The sequence below is a fragment of the Pelophylax lessonae genome (assembly GCF_965119305.1).
Source record: "Pelophylax lessonae genome assembly, chromosome: 1".
Classification (NCBI taxonomy): Eukaryota; Metazoa; Chordata; class Amphibia; order Anura; family Ranidae; genus Pelophylax; species Pelophylax lessonae.
Genome location: NC_138768.1, coordinates 233,111,067 through 233,135,578, shown reverse-complemented (window position 1 = coordinate 233,135,578; position 24,512 = coordinate 233,111,067). Strand labels below are relative to the sequence as shown.

The 24,512-nt window shown below is 41.2% G+C and overlaps 1 protein-coding gene across 1 annotated transcript in view; it reads right to left on the bottom strand.

The window, feature by feature from the left end:
- Positions 1-1,120: 1,120 nt before the first annotated feature.
- MPHOSPH9 (M-phase phosphoprotein 9) overlaps positions 1,121-24,512 on the bottom strand; it is a 217,289-nt gene continuing 193,897 nt past the window's right edge. Inside the window, exons 18-24 of the mRNA XM_082258440.1 lie at positions 23,786-23,946; positions 20,670-20,831; positions 7,082-7,202; positions 6,833-6,921; positions 5,240-5,397; positions 1,960-2,028; positions 1,121-1,243 (exon numbers count right to left, since the gene is read on the bottom strand). Of these exons, the coding sequence (XP_082114566.1) occupies positions 1,142-1,243; positions 1,960-2,028; positions 5,240-5,397; positions 6,833-6,921; positions 7,082-7,202; positions 20,670-20,831; positions 23,786-23,946 (862 nt within the window). The 3' untranslated portion in view covers positions 1,121-1,141. The remainder of the gene's footprint in view (positions 1,244-1,959; positions 2,029-5,239; positions 5,398-6,832; positions 6,922-7,081; positions 7,203-20,669; positions 20,832-23,785; positions 23,947-24,512) is intronic.

The window sequence follows — 24,512 nt, the reverse complement described above, 5'->3', positions numbered from 1 at the left end:
AATAAAAAAATTTAAAAATCTAATTTTCTCACCAATTTAGGGCAATATGTATTCTGTAGGGGATAAGATGGAACACAAGATCTCCATCTTATCCCCTTGGAGGATGGCGATCTGCCTTGGTCGCATAGGAAGATCGCCGTTCTGCCTCTCCCGGGGATGATCGCAGGTGGCTGACAGACATCGGGTCTGCTAGACCCGTAGAGTGACATCCCTGCTAGCCAATCTAGGCGTGATCGCGCTTCCGGCAGCGTGATGGTGGCATCTAGTGGCTATTGAACGAAACGACGTACAGGTACGTCATTTCGCACTATAGCGCCACTTTGCCACAGTATATATACGGTGGCCGGTTGGCAAGTGGTCAAGTAGTTTTTTAAAGCATTTCAATTGTACAAAAAAGCCAACGTTTCTATATTTAGGGCTCACCTAAGTAACAACTTTAAATTAGATTATAAAATGATTCTGCCCAAATACTCAGCCTCACAATACTCAAATGTGTTCAAAGACTAATTATTTTTGCTAAACTAATTTGAATCATGTTATCTAGGTTTTTACCATACTAGTAGTTACTTAGCTAGGCCTCAGTATAGAAACATTTTAGTTTTTTTGTAAAACAAATATTTTTAAATTACTTTTATTAAAAGTTTACATTTTTATTCTACTGATATTAATGCTTCTGTGTCCTCAGATAATAGAAGCATTGCATGCATTTTACTTTCAGTACCACTGGTAACAAATGTTTTGGTGAAACTGCACCAAAGATGCTACAAGCAAGATTTTTTAAATTTTTTAACTGCACCATACTTAAATCACACTTGTATGGCGGTCAGAATATTCAAACCAGCACTAACGAACAATAAGAATGCAGTTATCATTGAAAAAAAAACTTGAAATCAGTTTGGTCACTGTCCAGCAATAACGGGAAAAGAGAACCCTATTGGGGCATGTGCATACACGACACACAAACATTGTATGATGCCCGCTAGGTGGAGGGAAACCATACGTGACAAAATAATAGCTATATTTGCAGAAGCAAGCCTTGCAGATATAACCCTCCTATTAAAAGTAGAATTATGCTTGAAGTCAGTGCATAAGTTCACAGTAGTGCAAAAAAGACAGCCAGTTCACAGGATATACAAGTTTACTAAATATTTGCAGACGTTGGTAAAATATGGTATTTTTTCAGCGTCATTCGGATTGACCCCAGATCACGGTTAATTTTTTCCAGGCGATCTTCCAAGTTTTCCTGAAAAAGAAAACAAGAATATCAAATGTTCTCACTTAAAAAAAAATGTCCCTTCTCCATTCCTATACCCATCTCATGAGTGGAAGTCCATCCTACACCTATTGATGTGAACACATACAGCATGACAAAACAACATGTTATGAAACAAAACACCTATGTAAAAAAGCATTACCTGACTTCTCTTGTTCTACCATAAAAACCTCCGGATACTATCATATTTTCATTTATTTTTCTACTGTTCATGGAAAAAATGCAATGACCAAAAAGAAAAAAGCCACCTGTCTGTCTATGCACTCCAAAACACAAACCTATTAAAGTAAGGTTAAAGGTGGAATATATGATACAAATCATGTTTAATCAAGTGGACCTCTTGGTTGGAGGGTCTGAAAAAAATGCTAGTGGACTGGATATGCAAATGTAGATGTTTTACTAGGTCTTTGTAGCCATGCAAAACATACTTTTAGCTTATTTCTACTAGCGTAGTTCATTAAACATACAAACATTCGCTAGAAGGCTAGATTAAATGGCAGATGTGTTACTATTCCTTTTCCTTGGTTAGAAGTTCAATTTTTAGTTGGTTTTGGGGAACAAAATTGGGTACTGGTACCCATATGTACAGACCTTTGCAGTTTAACTTTATTTTTTGTATTATTTAGAAGGTTGCATTTCATTTGAATAAAAAAAAAATGCAAGAAAAAAACAAGATAAAATGCTACCTTCAGGACTCTCGTTTGCAGGTTCATTCTTCGACCAACACTTGGCATTCGGCTCAGAGCACCTTCTATCTGTGGATACAAACAGTGTGCAGTTTAGCGAAGAGATGGAATACATACTACAAAAGTAAATCAAGGACAAAGAACCAATATTTAAAATGATCAGAAATATTTTTGCTGGCTTTGCTGCTTCTGTTAAATGCTTTATCAGTCTTGAATGAGATAAATTTTAATGAAGTAGCAAAGGTTTTACCATTGTTACATTTAACCCGAGGAGCAGAGGTGAGACCAAAGGGTAACGGCATAAACTGATAATGCTCCGGCAAAGCGGAGAAATCGCTGGAGACCGACACGTATTGGAATGTGAACGTACGCGTCCTTGATGTCGAAGGGGAGCCACCACCGTGCGAATGGACTCCATTCTGAACTTCTGCACCCGCACAAAGCAGGTCAGGGGGAATCATACTGGGGGACAGATTGACCTGGGGGGCCGGAAATATATTGAGGAACAGATCGACGATGGGTGGGGGGGTATTATACTGGGGGACTGACATTATACACTGACACTGGTTATATTGAGCAAAGATTGATCTGAGGGGGAATTATGCTAGGGGACAGATCTGGGGGATATTATACTGGGGAACCAATTGACCTGAGGGAAACAGCTTAGCTTGATTAAAGCAACTTGTCCCTTTTTAATATTATTCAGGAACAAAATGGGACTTTGTAGGTGTCAAAAAAAAAAAACATTAAAATAGTATTAAACCTTCAGTGTTTTACTGTAGCTTAACACATTGGGCACAATTAAAACAAACATTTTCCAGTAAACTATTTGTTAAAATTCTTACCCCAGCACTTGCAATTTACAACAACGTTCAATACTGTTGGCTCCTGCTTTCTCAGTAGTGCTGTTTCCCTGAACTTTTGGTCTTCAAAGTAAAGCATTAACAGTGGACAGTGCAGTCTCCAGTCAGTTTATTACCTTTGGGAAGGGAAAGGGAAGAGAGGCAGGGCAGTGCCTTGGCATCCTAGGCTATGGGGCTGAGTGTTGATGCACACAGTGTAGGGAGACACAACTCTGTATGCAAGGGGTGGCTCTATAGGATGCCACAAGAGAGAGGAGCCACCCTGAAATGGGAAACCTGGTACAGTGGTCATGGCACCAGCTTAAACTGTAACAAAGGTAAGGATTAAAAATAAAGAAGCTGCATACTAAGTAAGAAGTAAAAACAGCTGCTGAAAATGCTTAACAACTGAGGGTTTAGTATTTTTCTTGCCACCCAAAAAGTCCTATTTAATGGACTATTCCTGAGCTATCAGTAAAAAAAAAAAAATGACATTTGTGAGATGGCATGACAGCTAACCAAGTAGCTTTTCAAAAGAAAAACATTAGCAGTCCACATATTTTTCTTCAACAGATTTCCTTAAAATGGGCAAGGAGTTGAGAGATAAAAGTAGCCTTACTGTATGTGCCTGCTCCTGGTGTGGCTCACATCATCCCACTCTAGTGCACCTTCTTTGGGACTGTTGCATAATCTACATAGTTGGAGTCACAACAGTGCAGTGCATGTTACTAAGGATCCCATGCTTTGCTTGTTTGGATATGCTGGACAGACTTATTCAGTTTCTACAATTCGTATCAAAAAAATTCTTCATTGGCTTCTACTCTGCCTATTAACAGCTAACAGAGCAATCCTCTAATCGTGGACTTCGCCCTCTGCCTGATCTGTGACGGCAGTACAAAAAAAAAAAAAAGAGAGAAAAGAGCTAAAATCTAAGTACAGTAAAACCTTGGATTGTGAGCATAATTTATAGAAAAACGATACACCATAGTGCAGAATTATTGACCTACGAAACTTTTTTTTTTTTTTTGCCAGATGGAAACTTTTTATGGAATATACATTATGTGACTTGGAAAAAACACTTTTCATGACACCATTCCAATCCACAGAATTTTACACAAAATCCAATCTTACCAACTCCTTGGGTAGGCTAAAGCCTGTATCCCTAGGTTTTATGTGAACTAGCTTTCTGAGAGCTAGTATTGGCACTGGATGGATAACCTGCCAATTTTGTATGTAAACTATGTTAACCACTTGCCGACTGCCGTCAGTAGATTTACTGCGGCAGTCAGCCCCTCACAGGCAAAGTGATGTATATTTACGTCACTAGCCTGTGAGGCTCTGGGGAGCGAGCACGCGCCGCGGACCCCCCCCGCGCGTGTGACCGGCGGACCCGATGTCCGCCGCTCACTCTGCGATCGTCGGGGGAGAGGGAGAAAGACAGGCAGCTTGTGCAAACAAGCTGCCTGTCATTCTCGCCTGTGTAGAAACCCTGATCATACGGTTCTACTATGTAGGACCGTTGATCAGTGTAACTACAGCTCAAGCCACAGCCAATCACAGTTAGAATCACACCCCTAGGGACACACACAGCCCCTCCCTCTCAAATAAAGTTAACCCCTTCACTGCCAGTGTATTTTTACAGTAACAGTGCATATATATAGCACTGATTACTGTAGAAATGTCACTGGTAACCCCAAAAGTGTCAAAAATGTCAGTCAAGGGTCCAAACTGTCCGCCCCAATGTCGCAGTACCGCAAAAAAAAAAATTGCAGATCGCCGCCATTACACGTTAAAAAAAAAAAACAACAAAAATGACAAAAATCTTTCCCTTTGTTAGTAAACGCAATAACTTTTGCGCAAACCAATCAAAATACACTTTTTGCGATTTTTTTTTAGCAAACATATGTAGCATAAAACAAATTGGCCGAAAATGTTAAAAAATTTTGATTTTTACTTTTTTTTGGGGGGAATTTCATATAAAAAAAATGTGAAAAATATTGTTATTTTTGCAAAATTGACGCTCTTTTTTTGTTTATAGTGCGTGATCAAAAAAATCGCACAGGTGATCAAATACCACCAAAAGAAAGCTCTGTTTGTGGGGAAAAAAAGGACGTCAAATTCGTTTAGGTACAGCGTCGCATGACCGCGCAATTGTCCGTTAAAGTCACGCAGTGCCGAATCGCAAAATACCCCCTGGTCTTTTAGCAGCCAAATCCTCCGGGGCTTAAGCGGTTAATTTAAAATAAAATAGGCACTTCCTGAACATGTCGGAAAAACTTCAGGATAAGGAAATAATTGCTGCTTTTAGAAATATGTACAGATTTTAAGTTTCCATTATTACTCTGTAGCCAAGGCAGGCACCTTATCTGTCTAATTCTTGATACAGTTCCTAAACAGTGTTCAAACAAAATGAGCAGGCTTAAAGTTGAGTATTGTACCTGTTTTTTCTCCTCTGTTAGCTCATCAAACAGCCTCTCTGTGTCAGCTATGGTTTTCATCCTCTCGTTATATGTGATTTCAGTCTCATATGGTGGTATAACTAGAGGGGGCTGTGATTGGGTGTTGCTCTCTGGATTAATGACAGTCTTTTGCATCTCTGAAAAAGCAGAAACAATGTTACATTTAAACTGGCACTTTAATACTGGCAGATTATCCAGTTTCTGGAAATCACTTTGGAACCATTTTCCTAAAAAAGGCCAGAAAAAAAAAAAAACTAGAAACATCTTCAAAAGATAAATGGTAGGAAAGATCTACTATGGTTGAAGTGTATGTTTGAGCAAAATAATAATTAAAAAAACAAAAAAAAAAAACACTTACAATACAGAAAAATACCCGTTGATACTCTGGGGAGGCTGCAATGCTGTTTCTGCTACACCAAAATCCCCGGGGAAATTAGGAGTTCACTGGGGTTTTGGCCAGATTAAAAAGGTAAAGACAAAACTTGGGGACATGTATGTATTTAGAGAAGTAATATATATTTTCTTCCCCCAGGAATAAACTTAGAATTTCACAGGCACCCAATAATATTAAAATGATTACATCAGATAATGCATATTACATGCTCTTCTAATAGCTGGCAAATGTAATAATAATTCAGAAAATGCAGTACTTTGCAACTAGCAAGCAATGGTATATACATTTCAGGACACACGTTTTTCTTTCTACAAGGGAAAAGGTACGATATTGGGAACAGGACTATGCAGAATGTAGAGACTGTGCAAGTATATACAGCACACAGAACATCCTGTATTGAAATCAGGGCTGCAGTAGGTTTTGATCAGGCAACAACCATACCACATGGGTGGTAACGGGGACATACATTGAAAAACATGCAACACTGAAAAGATAAATAAAATTGCATGCACCCTAAAAAAAAAAAAAAAAAAAGTCACAGCTAAATTGCAATTAGAGATAAACTTGGACTAAAAATGACCTCCCAGTTTAAGTAAATCGTTCGTGTCGTTACACTTAATTTCCTAACCTGCCCACCCAGATTTATACTCACTTGTCCCAATTTGGCTGTGATTTTGGCCATGTAGCCTTCAGTACACTGCACAGCCTGCTGTCAGAATTTTCTCCATCCTACATGCACGTTATCAGCAGTCTTTGTTGCTACCTCTGGAGAGGTTGTACTCTTGTTGATCATGCAATGTGACCTTTTCAAATGACTGTATGGAATCTGCAGCACACATGTGCCAGCCTGACAGAGAAGATTCTTACAGAAGGTTGTGTAGCACTGAGGAGGTTGTAAATCAGAAAGCTCAGCAGAACTGGGACAAGTTAGTATAATGTCCGCGGAGGGCGGGGGGAGGGCATTGGAGTAAGGCGCAAAATGTACAAAAATGTAAACAAAAATCTTTACTTTTTTCGATTTTAGATTTTTTGACTGCAACTGCATTTCACAATTACACTATTAAATAGGTGGCACTGCAGATAAACACTGTAAATACGTAAAGTGGGGACCTTACAATGAAGTTGGGTACTTTGCGTTCCACAGTCTGCACTAAAAGAAAAATTCAGCTATCCTTTACCTCCTGAATCTTCCAAAGACATAAACTGAAGCCTCTTTCTGGGACTTGGATCTTTATGTTTTGATGACTCTGCCCAAGCAACATCAAACCTACAAGCACAGGAAGCAATCAGTATATAAAAAGCAAATGTCTCTCCACTAATAGGTTTGAAAAATGAAAGAAATGTTAACCTAAAGAAAACCTAAACAATATCCAGACTTGTCCCTAATATGTTAATAGATAAAATGAACTGCTGTAATAAACCAATACCTTGTGATTGTGTTTTCTTCATCGCATAACAACCGACTCAACCCTGGAGAAAGATTCTCACTTGGAGAACGCTTTGGGCTGTACTTCACTTGTAAAGGAGTTAACATCAATTCACGCTTTGCTGCAATACAAAGTTAATAGAGAAGAGTCTGCATTATGCTGAAACACTTAAACCAAGCAATGGTCAGCTATAAAATATTCCCAATCAAAATATATAACATTAAAAGGTTTTTTTTTTCTGCGCAGATAGTATGTACCCAATGTTTTAGACCCCTTGGTGCAAAAATTCCAGAGTAGTACAAAGTTCAGCCACACAGGGCCTTACTGAAAAAACACATATGAAAAAAAACAACACCCTATCCCCCACCCCATTTTCTATCCCCCTGGCATCCTCAGGGTCAGTGAAATCACAAGGCACAGTCAGACACAAAAGAAGGAAATATCAGAGGTCAGGGTGGGTAATCCAGTGTTAATTTCGTCGACTAAAACGACTAAAATGTTTTCGTCGACTAAATTAACACAATTTTAGTCGACTAAAATATGACTAAAACTAAAACAATTCAGATGACTAAAATACGACTAAAACTAAAATGGCATTTTAGTCATGAGACTAAAATACGACTAAAACTAAAATGGCATTTTAGTCATAAGAATATAACTAAAACTAAATTGAAAATTGACATCATCAAAATTAACACTCCTCTGCTGGCCATTTCTAAATCGGCAACACAATTCCATCCAGAGCCTGTAAAATTAGCACATTAAATACCATAATAATAACATATTCGATTTTTCACTCCAGGACCAGCAGCAGTATATAATGAGTTTGTAAATTGTAGAGAAATGCTTAAATAATGCATTACAAATTACAATTGAACTACACCTATTCGATTATAGATGACTAAAATGTAGGACGTTTTAGTCGACTAAAATGTAGGACGTTTTAGTCGACTAAAATGTAGGACGTTTTAGTCGACTAAAATGTAGGACGTTTTAGTCGACTAAAATGTAGGACGTTTTAGTCGACTAAAATGTAGGACGTTTTAGTCGACTAAAATGTAGGACGTTTTAGTCGACTAAAATGTAGGACGTTTTAGTCGACTAAATACGACTAAAACTAAAATACTTGCAGAAGACTAAAATGGGACTAAAACTAAAATGCCATTTTAGTCCTAAGACTAAAACGAAATTGAAATGTGCTGCCAAAATTAACACTGGGGTAATCATACAGGATAAAAGCAGATTATATTATCAGTACCCAGCTTTCCCAAACTTTACCAAATTTTTTTGGACATCCTGTGTTCATATAAGTGGCACCATAGAGTTGACCAGTTCTGTCCAAAAGGCCGTATAGGTAGTGCAGTTGTTTATTTTGAATGTAAAATGATTGCCTTATGGGCATAAAAATATAGAACACTAAGCAGCATCATATGAGCTGTAGTAGAGGCAACCCCTTCCACCAGTCCAAACATGAATATAGCAATCATTTGCGGGATTGGGGGTCAGTAGGGTATTAACATAAAACATTTGATTACATCCAAATAAAACTTCTGAATTACTGGATAATGCCAGAAAATGTGGCTGAACGTTGTTGGGGAGTGAACACAATGCCAACATACAGCTGAGTAAAAAGGATATATACCAATCAGTCTCACAGTTGTCAATTAAATTCTATACAGAAATTTAAAATGTATAAGACAGTCCCCGGTAGAGATCAAGAGTTTAAACTGATAGTCCCACACATCATCCCAATCATCTCCCTGTAACTCTGGCACATCCTCCATCCAATGTACAATTCCCAAACTTTACTGTATTGTTTAAAAGTATCAAGTAATCATGTCATGAGGTTCTCCATCATTTTAACATCACTAATTCTAGCATGTAGCGCTGAAAGGCATAAAGGTTTTTTTTTTTTTTTTCCAGTTGAGTGCCACCAGACATCTAGCTGCAGTAAATATATGCAATAATAGTTTCATGGAATTTTTGGAGAAGGCCAGTGGATATAAACCCAAAAGGAAAGTTTTAAAAGTAAAGGGAATGCTTGAATTGAAGATGCGGTAAATAAGAATGTGGACCAATTCCCAGTAAGTAAACACTGCTAAAATATGTGGTCAAAAGACAGCTTTGTCTTTTACATCTCCAACAGTGGTTACTGATGGATGGAGTGAAGCTCTGGAGTTTGATATCAGTGGAAGAGTATCTTATATAGGTTTACTTTGTAGAGAGTGCAAATCAAACTCTTTACCATCTGGGAGCAAATAATTTCCCATGTCTCCAGAGACATCTCCTCCCCTAGAATTTACTCCAGTTAACATATTTAGGAATGTTTCTTTGCAATTTGAAAAGAGAGTGTGTAACGGAACGGGGCACCCCGGACTGGGTACCTCCGTTGACAGATGCTCCTAGTGCTTCCCAAGGGCTCCAAGCACTCCACCAGACACCGTAACCACTTCAGACCCCACGAACCGCCGCAGCTTGGTTAGGGTCTCCTACCCACCCTGGACCTACGACAAGGCTCCGGGTTCCTGTGGGTGAACCTCTCTTTCCCCAGAGAGTGCAGCAGAATAAGCTCTTACACAAGCTCTTACAAGAGCTCAGTGATTCTCTAAGGGAGTATGGAAGACCATAGCAATCCCTTGCAGCAGATTCCCCCAATAAGAGACAAGACTCTAGATTGAAGGTGAACTAACTGAAGAACAACTTTATTGAACAGACTTCTATACAGACTTCACCCACAAGGTACCACCCAGATGGACCTTGTTGAAGACTGTACTCAACATTCACCATCCAATCGGAACAGAGTTTTACACTCTCATACAGTGTACACAAAAATATACAATGTGGGACAATCCCCCCTCCCCCTTAGCATCCAATCCACATATCTTTATACATCCCATAATACGTTTCTCTTAAGGCAGACAGAAAGAACAATGGGAGGTCATTAGCACTTAACAATGAGACAGGGCAATCCACATTCCCTCCCAATACACAAACAAAAGGAAAACCTTTCTGACATTGAAAGATATGTAATATACACAGCATTTAGGAATTACAGATTTCATGGCAAATGGGAATAAATCTTTATATTCCTATATGGAGATTTTGCTGGCAAATATGACCGTCCCATCTGAAGCAATTTAAACCATTAATTATCTGTTTTTACTCATAGTGACGGTTAGTACCGTCACAGAGTGTATTCAAAATTTTGGAGATTTTGGATATAAATCCCTTTTGCAAAAGGCCAAAGGGGATGGTTCTTTCAGAAAATGATAGTTTGCAGAATTGCAAGAAGGGCATAATGAATTAGGTGATTTAAGAATACCTCTGAAATCAGAGAATATTGGCGACTTGTGGGTTTGCAGAGGCCTTGGAGGAAAGAGATAGTATGTGCGTGAGCCTATACGATTCTGCAGCAGCATCTGTATTCCACAGTAGGAACGTATGGACATAATCCAGAGTTTTTCTACTTCAATTTGTTACCCTTAGGGTCTTATTCTGAGATTTATGATACCTCAGACAATATTCGGGTTTAATGAGAGTTCTTTGACCATGAGTAAAAGCTTCAAAACAGCAGTATTAATTTATCGGTAAATAGCCTGGAAGCCTAAATTAATTTACAACAATCTATCTATAGTACATACAAAAATGGAAAATATTCATAGTTTAACTGAACAAATATAGAGTATGATACTCATAACACAATGATACAAACAGAGCAATACAGACAACAAATAGGACAAGCATCTATACATTTAAGTGCAGGAGATACATTCCATAGTTACCATTCTCACGAGAGTTTAATTCTAGTCTGCTGAAATAAAGACATTTTTCTCCTTCCCGGCCGCCTTAACTAATATGGACCTATCTCTCACAACCTTGCATTGGGCAATTCTGATTGGTGTAGCTGTCTTACCCTCTCCTCCCTTTGGGCGTATCTCATTCAGGATTGGACAATTTCCCCATCCCCTATATTTAGCATAACCCAGCCTCTCGATAGCCCTCCTCTCTGGGGAGGGGGGATTAATCATGCCAGGTCATCTCCTGAACAAATTGTCCATGAACAGATAGCCACCTTCATTGCATATCTAAAGAGAAAGTCTTTGAAGTGGGAACAGAGATGACAAGGGAAGTGACACGGCCTATTATCAATTATTACCTAGTAGGGCTGCAACTAACGATTAATTTGTCTGTCGACTAATCTATCGATTATTTTTACGATTAGTCGACTAATCTAACGATTATTTAAATTTTTTGTTTTTTTGCTTAATCTAGTGTTCTTTTGCTTAATCTAGTGTTCTTTCTTTGATTAGTTAAATAATCCTTTGAATAACTTTAAAAAAAATGACACGTACAACTTCTAATATAATATTTCAACTTTTATTAAAGTTTTTCCAAAAAATACTTCAATGTGGTTGAAGTTTCAGTGGCAAAAATAAAATGTAAACAATAATTTAACATCAGGCAGGAATAATGCCATTAATTCAAAACCAAAAGCATTCAAAATGCCATATAAATTATAAAGCACTGCAGTCAGTGCTCAACAACACTAACTTGTGCAACTGTGCAAAAATACAAGAGACACATAAAGTGCCAAACACTTTAGGGCATCAGGCATGAAAAATGCCATATCTGCCCAACAGTACTTTAACTTCTTTAAACTACAAGTCAGCTCTCTGCCTTCAGGTAATCTTTTGCTGTATTGGCCATAATTTTTGGCCATTACTTTTGCACAGTGTTGAGCAGTGCTTTTGTTGGACTAGTTGGCTCCTTTAAAACTTGGTTACTTTTTAGGTATGTTTTCCATATACAGTGTTTGACCAGTATTTTTTTGGTGTGTGTGTTACTTGTAAATGTAAAACATACCTAAAAACTAACATAGTTTTAAAGGAGCCAAGTCCAACAAAAAGAAAGCATCGCTCAACACTGTGCAAATTATAATGGCCAATACTGAGGAAAGATTACCTGAAGGCAGCCAACAGCCATCTTGTAGTTTAAAGAAGTCCAACAATACAACCCAAGAGAGTGCAACAGGTACAGGTTGGGGGCCTGTACCTATAATATAGCATTGCAATGGAGGAAGGTTAGCATATCGACATGCTCTGCAGTTAGGCTTGCTCTTTTTTTAGTCACAATGTTGCCAGCAACTGAGAAAAGCCTTTCACATAGGGTTGATGTTGCAGGCACACACAAGTAACTCTTTGCCAGCATGGCCAAGATGGGAAACCTCCCTTCATTTTCCTTCCACCATTTCAGTGGATTGTCTTCCTTTGGAATGGCCTGCTCACTAAAGTACATGTGTATCTCATTCCTCACAACTTCACTGTGAATTTCTGGAACTTGGATGTGAGTGTCATCCTCACCATTACTGTGGTGTTCATCTGAATCTGAACCGAGCAAAGAGTCCAACATAGACACTTGTCTCTTTTCTGAAAGTTTCATGTCTGGACTCATTGCACTGGCTGACTGAACCTGTTCCTCACATTGACGTTTATGCGTTTGCTCTTCCTCATATCTTCTTTTCTCTTCAAGAGCAAGAGCTTGGACCTTGAGGTGAACTTTTAAACTATCCTCTGCTGCCAGGAATTTTAGCTTGCGGAATCTGGGGTCCAGGGCTGCTGCAATAAGACATATATTTTCTCCTCCGTCATCTCTGAATTTAGTTTCCCTCTCCCATCTTGTGGTCATCTCCTGTGCAGCAACATTTTGGAAAGCCTTGACTGCCGCTATCTCGCAAATTGTGCTCTGTATGGATTTCTGGAGGCCTTTTACCAAAGGAGGTAGAGCGGAACCAGTCACATAGGACTCTCCACTCAAAAAAACAATAGCACACTCAAAAGGCTTCAAGACTTGTTCCACTTCCTCAAGTAAGCTCCACTGATCATGTTTTAAATCCAGGAAGCGCTTCCCTCGTGGTGTGACATCAGGATCGGAAAGTGTGGCAGTCACAGGCCACCTCTGGTCAAGCAGGCGACTGATCATGTGTAAAGTACTGTTCCATCTTACAGATACATAATTTATTAGTGCATGATCAGGGGTACCCATTTGTTGTTGCTTTGCTTTAAGCTTTGTAGTGGCCAGCTCACTTTTTTTAAAATGTTCCACAAGGCACTTCGCAGCCCTCAGTGTCTTGCTGATCTGGGGATCCCTCAGGGCATGGTTGACAACTAGCTGCAATGTATGACCAGCACACCTGAGAGAAGAGATGCCAGGATGCTTTTCTTCCAAAATACGCAGAGCAGCGACATTTGAAGCATTATCATGAACAACTGCAATTACATTGGCCATGGATATCTCAAACTTCTCAGCTGCTTTTTCCACCCAGTTAGCAATGTTTTCAGCTGTGTGGCGATCTTCAAGTGGCATAGTGGTCAGATTGTAGGATGTAAGCTTCCAGTCTTCATTAATGAAGTGGCATGTGACACCCAAGTATGCCTCTGTGGCAATACTGGTCCATGCGTCTGTGGTGAGAGCCATTTTGGATTTGACATCTTTGATTGACGCTTTCAATCTTTCAAAATTCTCCTCATATTTCCTCTCCATCAGCTTCCTGAAATGGGACCTGGAGGGAAGTGTGTATCCTGGGTAAAATGTGCTGATCATCTCACGAAATCCTTGACCGTCTACAATAGAAAGAGGTCTCATATCTTTTACAATCATGTTGAGTATGCTATTGGTAAGTGTAATGGCTACTTGGGGTGTGCAAGCAGTGACATCCTTTTTATGAAAGTAGAAATCTTGTACACAGCTTTGCCTCTTCCTGAGGAAAAACAACAATAATAATAATTAATAATAATAATAATTAATAACATTACCAATTTACACACATCTATGAATGCTCAGCCTCAACGCTAACAATATTAATTGTATTTTTTCTAGTAGAATTTTGAGATATCCATGGCCAATGTTGTAATTAATAATGCTGCAGACAGAGTGCAGTGATAGTCAAAATAGCTCTCAGGTGTGCTGGTGGTCAGATCATTGCACTCACTGCACTCACTTGTTGTCAATCATGACCTGAGGGATCCACAAGACAGACACTGAGGGCTGCAAATGCAAAATGCCTTGTATGTAGTCCACTCCATTTAAGAAAAGTGAGCTGGCCCGGCCTAAGCAATCATCAGCTAGCAATACAATGCATTCATTAATATTGTTGAAATTAGTAGTACTAGTACTTACAAAGATGGCTCGTCCTTTGTGGTCAGTGCGCCAGGATGTTTTCTTCTGAGGTGCTCATGCATAGCAGTTGTGCTGCCGTGGTATGCCATTTCACTTTTGCAAAGGGAACAGAGGACCATTTTATTTGGCCTCTGCTGAAAGTATTCCCATACCCTTGATGACCGTGATCGGGCTCTCGCTGTCTTTTGTACTGGTGGTGTGCTGCTGGAACTGCTGCTGGAAGCCTTTTGTACTCTGCTGCTGGACGTGGAACCGCTGCTGCTGCTGGCTTTTTCTCTCCCAGGATCAGATGTCACCATTACCGCTGCTGTTCCGCTATTTTAATGCAACTCGCGCGAGATGCGTGTGACGTCACGTGCTGACGCGTCGACGCTTTTTCCGCACGTCGGCGATTTTTTGTAGTCGACGTAGTCGACTACGTCGACGCAGCCCTATTACCTAGGTCCTGTAATGTCTATGAAAAGTATCCCAACCTAACCACATTCTTGCATTTCAAAAGGACTTGCTAGTCAAATTACTATTGCCTGCAGACTGGTTTTACACAACTTAACTTCATACAATTTATATCAACTATTAGTTGAAATCAAAATTCAATATCTCATCCATATATTGAAACACATCTATTTACAGTTACTAATGCAGATTACACATAAACTCCTCACAAGGCAACAAATTATAGGCATACAGGGTAGACCATAAACCTGTGGCTCAGAAGTGGGTTGCTTGGTAATCTTTTATAAAATTACACCAAGTCACCTGCATTCCATGAGGCAAACAGAACTGACTTAGAGACTTTATGTCTTTTGTAGTCCCAGTTGAAGTTCAGCAAGTCTGCTTGTAATCTCTTAAAATGTATAATGGGGATAGGGATTGGTAGAGTCCCTAAAAGGAGTTTTACGAGGATAAATGGATTTTTGTAAAATCTTACCGTAAAATCCTTTTCTCTTAGCTCATTGACAGACGTAGTCCTCGGTGATACACCACCTTCGGGTTATGTTGCCTCCACAGGAGCAGGACTAGACAGGAAATTAAAAAGCTCTGGCCACACCCTAGGGGCAGTCCCAGAGGGTATATCCTCTCTCTCTCTGCCTCAGCAAATCAGTTATGTGAAAAAGCAGTCTTTAGAGATTTTAACCCAACTCAAAAAAACAGAGGGGTGGGGACTACGTCTGTCAATGAGCTAAGAGAAAAGGATTTTACGGTAAGATTTTACAAAAATCCATTTTTCTCTAGCGCTCATTGACAGACGTAGTCCTCGGTGATACACCACCTTCGGGACGTCCCAGAGCAGTATCACAACTGAGGGGTGGGAAAATGAAATCAAATCCCAATCTAGAAGGCCCAACCGGTGCCAACTAGAAGTTTACAAAGCTCATCCTTAATGATGAGACTCAACAAAAGAGAAATATTTTTTTTTTTTTTTTTTTTTTTCCAAACAGAAAAAAACCCTCGAGGTAGACCACCGGTCTCCTCAAATTGCGGCCTGCAAAACCTTGCGGCCAAATGAGGCATCCGCCGATGCCGTCACATCAATTTTATAGAATTTTGTAAAAGGTATGTACCGACGACCAGGTGGCCGCCTTACATACCTGGACCACTGACGCCTGATGGCGAAAGGCCCAGGAAGTACTGAGCGCTCGAGTGGAGTGCGCCCTAACAGGGAACGGAGGACTCTGACCCTTAATAGAATAAGCCTGTACCACCGTTTGTCTAATCCATTTGGCAATGGTCGCGGCAGATGCAGGCAAACCCTTTCTGGGGCCATCCGTGATCACAAAAAGTGAATCCGTCTTACGGAATGATTCCGTAGCTTTCAGGTATACCCTGATTGCCCGAACCACATCTAAGGAATGCAACGCATGTTCCCGATGATGCTTGGGCTGAGGACACAAGGAAGGTAGTACAATATCTTCATTCAGATGAAAATCTGAAACCACCTTAGGAAGAAAAGATGGCTTAGGATGAAGTACTACCTTATCCCTATGAATCACTAGGTATGGGGACTGGCATGATAATGCAGCCAGTTCTGACACCCTGCGAGCAGAAGTAATAGCCACCAAGAAGGCCACCTTCTGGGATAAAGTGAGCAAGGGAATCTCCCTGATGTTTTCAAAGGGAGGTTTCTGTAGAACCGACAAAACCAAATTAAGATCCCAGGGCGGTAAGGGCGCGCGGACTGGAGGAGCCAGGTGCCGCACCCCCTGGATGAAATTCCGCACCAAGGATTTGGTAGCTAAAGGCTTCTGAAAGAAGATTGCTAATGCTGAAACTTGACCCTTGATGGTGCTCAAGGCTAGCTTCTGCTCAACCCCTTGTTGCAAAAAGGCCAATATTCGAGACACCGAATAGGTACGTGGAGGAAATCCTAAAGATTCGCACCACGCAATATAAGTCTTCCATGTGTGATAATAGACTTTGCTGGAAGTCGCTTTCCTTGCTTTAATAAGGGTAGGAATGACTGAAGTAGACAAACCTCTGTCCTTCAGTACTTGGGTCTCAATGGCCAGGCCATTAAAACCAGCGACTGTAAAGCACGAAGGTAAATTGGTCCTTGAGACCACAGACACTCCCTGAGACGAAGTTCCCACGGAACGTCTGCGACTAACATGTCCAAGTCGGCCAGGCCGGCTTGAGGAGGCCAGCCTAGAATTTCTAGGAGCACTGGCGCTGATTGGATCTGAACCAGGCGTCCCTAGAGGTATCTGGCCCCGACCATCCGAGAAAGTCTGGTCGTTTTCTGTTCCCACACATTTATCAGATACCTGATTGTTATCAGGAAAGGTGATCTTTTCTGGTTGAACCTCAGGGACCGAAGTCACCCGACTAGAGGCTACTTGGCCTATCTGGTCAACCAGATCCGATTCCTGTGAGGTATCGGGACTAATCTTAGGAAAAGGTAAAGGAAAAGATCTATTCAGGGAACGGTAACTACCGCTTCCTGTGGTACTTAAATGTTGGAAGGGAAGAATCGCACCGGTAGTAGTGGTTGATGCTCGATCTAATATCCTGAATACCGGTGAAAACGTCCCCCCACCCTGAAACCGGGTGGGGGCGCACCTTCAGGCTGTGTACTCCTTTACTTTGGGTTTGGCTGGGTTGGTCCTCTGCTTGTCCGACCAGCCCTTCTTGAACCCTCCTGGAGGAGTCTTGCCTTTCCCGCTAGTACCAGCCGGGCGCCCTTTATGGGCGGTAAAGAAAGGTCCTCGCTTGTTGCGAGGTCCCTTAGCTTTTGCGGCCTGTGGCAAAAAAGTGCTCTTGCCCCCAGTGGCATCCTTAATGATTTCATCTAGGTTGGCCCCAAATAGACGATTCCCCTGAAAAGGGAGATTGGTCAAGGTCTTTTTGGAACCTAGGTCAGCTGACCAGCATTTTAACCACAGCACACGTCTGAGGATCACTGCTAACTTAGATGCATGCCCTAATAAGGGAGTAGTGTCCAAGGCTGCGTCACAGATAAACCGTAGCCCTTGTATGATCTGTTCCATCAAATCAGATGTCTCCTGGGGAATATCTTTTCCCCTAGATCTTGGCGTACCATTCTCGCCCATTCCGTAAGTGTCTGGGAAACTAGACCAATAACAATTACTGGTCTAAATGCTGACCCTATCAGAGAGAAGATAGTGTGGGACTCTGCTTCTATCTTTCGATCCACCGGATCCTTAAAGGACGAAGTGTCCTCCACTGGAATAACCGTGGCTCTATTCAGCCTGGAAATAGGCGGATCCACGACTGGTGGTACCGTCCATTTCTTAATGATGGATTCCTCAAACGGATAGCGTCTAGCAATACGCTTGGAATTAGTAAAGGTACGTTTAGAATGCTCCCATTCTCCTTTAATCTGATTACCAAAACATTTAGGTACAGAAAAAGCCTTCGCCGTCTTGATGGGCTTATTAGTACCAAAAGGCATCTCTGTTTCAATTGCCTCTGCCGGTAAAGCCTCAAGTTTTAAGGTTTCCTGCACTGCCACAACTAGTGCGTCCACCAATGCTTCTTCCTGAAATATAGCAAGAGAAGAAGCGTCCTCCTCACTGTCTGAGGGGGTTTTACCTGGGATAACAGCCCTTGCAGAGGAACCTGCAACTGCCGTGACCATCTCTGAATCTGAGTCAGAGGTGTCAGATAGTATAGGGGTAGGCGGGGGTCGCTTCCTTGACCCCCGTCCCTGACAGGCCGCCTCCACCCGAGCCACCATAGACTCCAAAATTGCTGTAAATGACTCTATACTCTGTGCACCGGCGGGTCCCGAGGCCCCCTCGAGGGAAACAGGTGGGGGAATCTGTAAACTGCAACAGGTTACAGCGCTGTCTTGACAAACAGGAAGTCTTTTGGCTGGCTGCCCAGGAAGAAAGGAGGCGGCTCCGCCCCTCTGCACGCCTTCCGGCGCCTCCCCCAAGCTCCACGAGGTGTAGGATCACCTCAAACATGGCCGCCCCCATGCTGGAGACACGAGGCTACGCCAAAATGGCGGCTCGTGCGATCCAGCAAAAAAAATGGCGGCGGCCTGTACTGAATAGCGGTGTGCTGCAGGGCACACAACACTCTCTCTGCATGGGGATATGGCGTGGTTGGCGGTACCGGCCCTGGCGGACCGCATGGCCGTTCGGGAGGCCTGCTAATAGCTGGAGATCTGATTTGGAAGGCAGTCTACATGTCCGTGGCTTCTGACTGGTAGGTAGCTTATACTTAACCCATAAGATTCCCAGAATGCCACAGATTACATCTTTTAAACATGTATACAATAGATTGTTAGCTCCCAAACCAAGCCTCCTGGCTTTTGCACACATAAAATCACACTCAAAGTAGGAGGATCTGTGACATGTTATAGGATAGAAAGGACTCTTTCTTACCATACAGAGAGGGGCCCGCGTTCACCACAAAACCCGTCAGGGAAAAAGGGGGAACATACTACTCACCATACCGGAACCAGGCGGGCACCAACTCCTGACAGTACCCCTCTCCACCGGGGCGGGAGGGCTGTCGACCGATACGGACGCCGTGACTCATGGTCTTTGGCGTTTCAGCGAGACGTTTAACTCGCGGGTTCAGTCCTTTTAATGGGACTTTGTCGCGGCCGACCCAGCGCGGAGCTATGGCCTGCACGCGCTCGTAGGCTGAACTGGGGTGACCACCGGATCTCAACATCCAGCCCGTCGCCCAGTTCAGCTTTCTTGCTTGAAGATCTCACAGGAACACTGGAGAAAAAAAGCTGTCTAAAAAAATCCTTTAAGAAAAAATTCTTGCCAGGACCTAAGATCCCAGCAAGGTGTCTAGGTCCTTACTCCTAACTAGACAGAAAATAACTGATTTGCTGAGGCAGAGAGAGAGAGGATATACCCTCTGGGACTGCCCCTAGGGTGTGGCCAGAGCTTTTTAATTTCCTGTCTAGTCCTGCTCCTGTGGAGGCAACATAACCCGAAGGTGGTGTATCACCGAGGACTACGTCTGTCAATGAGCGCTAGAGAAATTCATTTTAATAGAAGTTATACAACAAAAAAGGGGAATTTAGTGCTTCTCCCACTGCGTTAGAGATGTTTGAATATCTTGAAAAAGAGGAATAAAGTTCCCCTTAAATCAAGTATTGTAAATGCTAATTTGTAGCATTTTTCATGATTGATTTTTTAGTTGCCTAAAACGTGCCTTTAAACTTGAAAAAAAAAATTTGACTACTCCAAGAGGAGTCAATACCCCATCACAGCCCCCTCCCACCTTACACATCATATTCCTCTCCTCTTCTGGGAGTGTCTGATTACTCTGTGCTGGTCTAGCTCCTTCACCCCCCCCCCTCCCATCCTACATAACCTTTAGCATAGCTTTCGGGGGGAGGAGCACAAGGGATTACTATAAAAGCGTCTCATACCTTTTGGGTGTCTATAGGTATAGAACGTATAAAATATGTTAAATAATGCACACATATTGAGAAGACTTGTTGAAATGAATGGTCTGGCAACAAGGTCACCTTAAAATACTTGATTTTTTTCTTTTGTTTTTGTAAGTACCTGTTATTTTTTAAGTTGGTGATAGGATCTGTTTGAGAAATAGAACCACCATTTTAAGGATCAAGGCATACACTTTTCACCAAGACTGAGTCACATAGGTGTTGATTGTTTTTTTTAATTCTAGTGGCTGTCCTTAAGGTATTATCCTTTAAAATGACCTCCTATTCACGCCAAAACCTTAAGATACCTTACCTGTGCTTGTGTTTACCAGATGCATTTTTTTTTTTTTTTTTTCCAGAAGACAAACAATTTGCGATTGTCCTGAACTCATTCTATTAGATTTTTGAAGACATCATGTTCTTGTCTAAGGACTTATTAACACACATTTGATATTCATCTATTTATACTAGAGTAAAGAACAAAAGATTCATACAACATTCTGCTTTCTACTGATTTAAATTAAAGACCCTTACTTGGGGTGGTAACCGTGGATGTCTTCCTGATTGAAGGTGGGAGTGAAGAGGATCGTGGACCAGCTGGGGAATTAAGGCGTTTTTGTCTATCTCTACTTTTATCTGGAGAAGCACGGGGAGTACAGCTGTCACTGAATCCCACAGTATGTTTAGAGGACAGTCCTGAAAGATTAATTACAGTGAACTTCTTGACCAAATACACAAACAGCTGTACACTTACTGACGGATCAAGCCTCTAAAAGCGCAATTCCAGGCATTAGGTAAAACCAGTCAGAAAACTACTGAAGCATTCCAGTACACTGCGGCTGTCCTACATTTAAAGGAGTAGTCTGAAGCAAAGTGTTTCTGGGGGAAATAGAGCATCACACAAAGTTATAACACATTCAAATATACTCACATTTTCCTTATGGTCTTCTTCCCGGTCTTCTCGTTTTTCTCTCCGGCCGGAAGCTGGGTCTTTTGATGACGCTCGACTTCTTTCTTCTTCATCCGCCGCCATCTTCGCCCGGTGACTCATCAATCCCAGGAGTCACTGCGGGCTGCGCCGGCCTCCACGCCCGGAGGAGAATACTCCCCCTGACCTAATTTATGCATATATGCACTGAGCTGAGCTGTCATTGGCTCAGCTCAAACGCCGATTGGAGCGATGTCCTCCAATCAGCGGTTACGTACCGCGCATGCGCACGTCCGACCGGAGCTCGGCAAGCCAATAGAAGAGGACGTATTTTACGAGGCGGGGATAGGGAAATAGGTGCGAGAGGAGGGGGCGTGTAATATTATAATTTAGGGAGGGGGCCGAGCGGAGGAGTCACAGGGGGAGGGCAGGAGATTACCGGAAGAGATGAGCGGGCATGCTGGGAGAGGTAGTTTTATCATGGCGGCCATAGAAGAAAACCCGGAAGTGCTGAAAACTTCGGGAGGGAATAAAAGAATAACCGCTGGGCCGATTTTCTTGAAAGTGGCGACATTCAAAAGGTATTTCAATTGGCTAAATTCTGGCATTTTGTGGAATGGGGCTTCAGACTACTCCTTTAAAGGTTTACTCGGTTTCTGTCTGGCCTCATGCACACTGGGCATTTAGCCACTGTGCTTGAGATTCCAGCGTTTTCGTCTGGTCAGAAGACACAGGCATAAAACAAAATAAGTGCGCAACCTGAAAAAGTTAAATGTATAAATGCTGAATGTTAACTAATTGAATATATATATATATATATATATATATATATATATATATATATATATATATATACACATATACACACACACACATACATACATACATATATATATATATATATTATATATACACACACACACACACACACACACACACACACACACACACACACACACACACACACAGATCCCAGTGAAAAAAGGAAGTCCAATTAAAGTGCTCTTATAAAAGTGAAGCGTGATTCACAACACTGGTGCTTCATATGGTGCTTTCTCCAACATAGACAACTGCATGCCTCTTACCAGAAAGGCTGGATCCCAAGTTATAAGGGTCTAATTTGCTTGTATCAATGTAAGCCAGCTGGAGTATTCCACTCCCAAAGCTCCATGAGAAACAATTCTTCCTGTTAAGGGGGCAGATTCACTCAAGTGAGTTGCATTTTCTCAAATATCCCCGTCTCCATGGATCATCCTGCCAGCCTCCGTTCCCCGTCGATGCCTCTTATGGGGAAACGTGTCGGGTGGAGTCCGAATTCTGTGACGTCACCATGTACCAGCCTGCAGACAAGTTCCGTGGCTGTATCTTTGCCTTCGTTTACCTTTGTGTAAGCGCAATAATCATTTTTAATAATTGGTAACTTTACAAACTGCACTATGAAGTTCCATCCATTCTAAACCCTGTATGCTGGAGAATATCTATGGCAGGATGATCAATGGATCCAGGGATATTTGAGACATACAACCCACTTGAGTGAAGCTGACCCCTTACCAGCAAGGATTGTTTCTCACAGAGCTTTGGGAGTGGATGGTCACCAAGCTGTGGGTTTTTAACCCCTTATTTTGGCTTCACCATTGCAGATCCAACGGTGGTCATTGTACAAGGTATACTGGAATTGATTTTGAATAAAACTTTTCAATGTTCTATTTACTACATTGGCATCATTCATAACTATTATTGCTGCCATTAATAATCATCATCGGTGGGTTCATATAGCGCTTATGTGGTTAACCCTTGTGTGACTGATTAGGGAGCACGTATGCTCTGAATTAAGATGAATACATTGTAAAATCTCAGTTAATGTCAGTTGGTCTAAATCAGTTATAAATATATTTGGACACAACATATATACTTGGTGTTATGTGCCTCTTCATATTTTTTTAACTTAAAAGTTGACAAACTTTATTACCAATAATATGTAATGTACTTTACAATGTTCCTGACATATATTTCTGCTTCATGGATTTTTTTTTTTCATCTGCCCTTCAGATATGAAAGGCAGAGTGATTTAACACCTGTTTAGATTTGTCATCCATGTGACGAAATGAAAAGATGCCGTTTGCAATAAACTTTGCATAAAATAGTTAATTTGCATTTAATTTTAATGGTCCAAAGAATGTCAGGCAAAATGGTCGGCCCTTACACATGTTCACTTCATCAAATCTGCCCCTCTTTAAAAAAAAGATTGGACACACCTGCCCTAGAGGCATCTTTTTGTTCTCTAAAAGATTTATTTCTAATTGGTCAGTGACTAACTTCTTGGGGAAATGTTTAACCTGGTTCAGGGTCTTTTTGCTTCCTACCAGAACCATTTCGCTCATTTATTTCTAGATAGTGTTACTTCATTAGAGGTCACTGAAAGCAAACAGAGGCTTAAAAGCAGGAAATATATAACTAAACTAACAATTTGTAGTTTTGTTATTTCCCTCACAAATGCATAGTTCTGATTTAATATACACTTAGGAAACAACACAAAAGCTTCAGACAAATATATAAAGGGCAGCATTGTCCAGTTTTCAGCCTGTGACAGAGTTATAAATGACCTCTGTTGTCTTCCATTAAAAGCACCGTATTGTTTATACACTGCTTAATGACTAGAAGTGTTGGAGCAGCACACAAGGAATGTGTTGGCATGATTAATGTGGATGATGTGCCAACTTACTATGAAATGAGCTTTCCTTATTCCATCCTTTTAGTTCCTTCTCTTCTTCAAAGTCTCTTAAGGCTTTTAGAATTGGACTCTCCTGAGTACTACTGTCTTCTGTCTTGGGTTTAACTGCCATGTAATCATGTAAAGCATCCTTTTCTGGTGGGGAATGGTACCTTAACAAGATTAATGACATTTTATTATTATTGGGTTAAGTATTATTCATAATAATCACTACATTATCAAAATAATGAAGCAGACTTATAGCGTAAATATTAAGATTAATAGGTACATATAATCCAAAAGATAAAGCAGCACTCATGGAGCTTGAAAGGCAATGAAGTTTTATTTTGAAGTTTCAATGAAGCACAAGCTCATCTTGCTCAGGACAACAGTAAAGTGAAGCAACACAACATATATACCCCTAAACCCCCCCTCCCAAATCATAGCCACCCACATGTAATAACATTATCTATCACATGCAGATGAAAGTTCCAGCTAAAAAATGGCAGGCAATTGTCCAAATCTAGTCACTAAAGGTTAAGTGTCAGAGACAAGAAAACTGCATGACAGAACATCTTTGCTGCCTAGGCAAGATGGCTGTCGGGCTGAAATAGGAGAAAATGGTGGAAAATTATGTGTACAGGTAAAAGTACTAAGGAGGCATGGCAAATACAATTGAACCCAATCACTTGCCTGCTTGGCGGCTTAATGGAAGAGTTCTATCCCCCTTCTACATGGC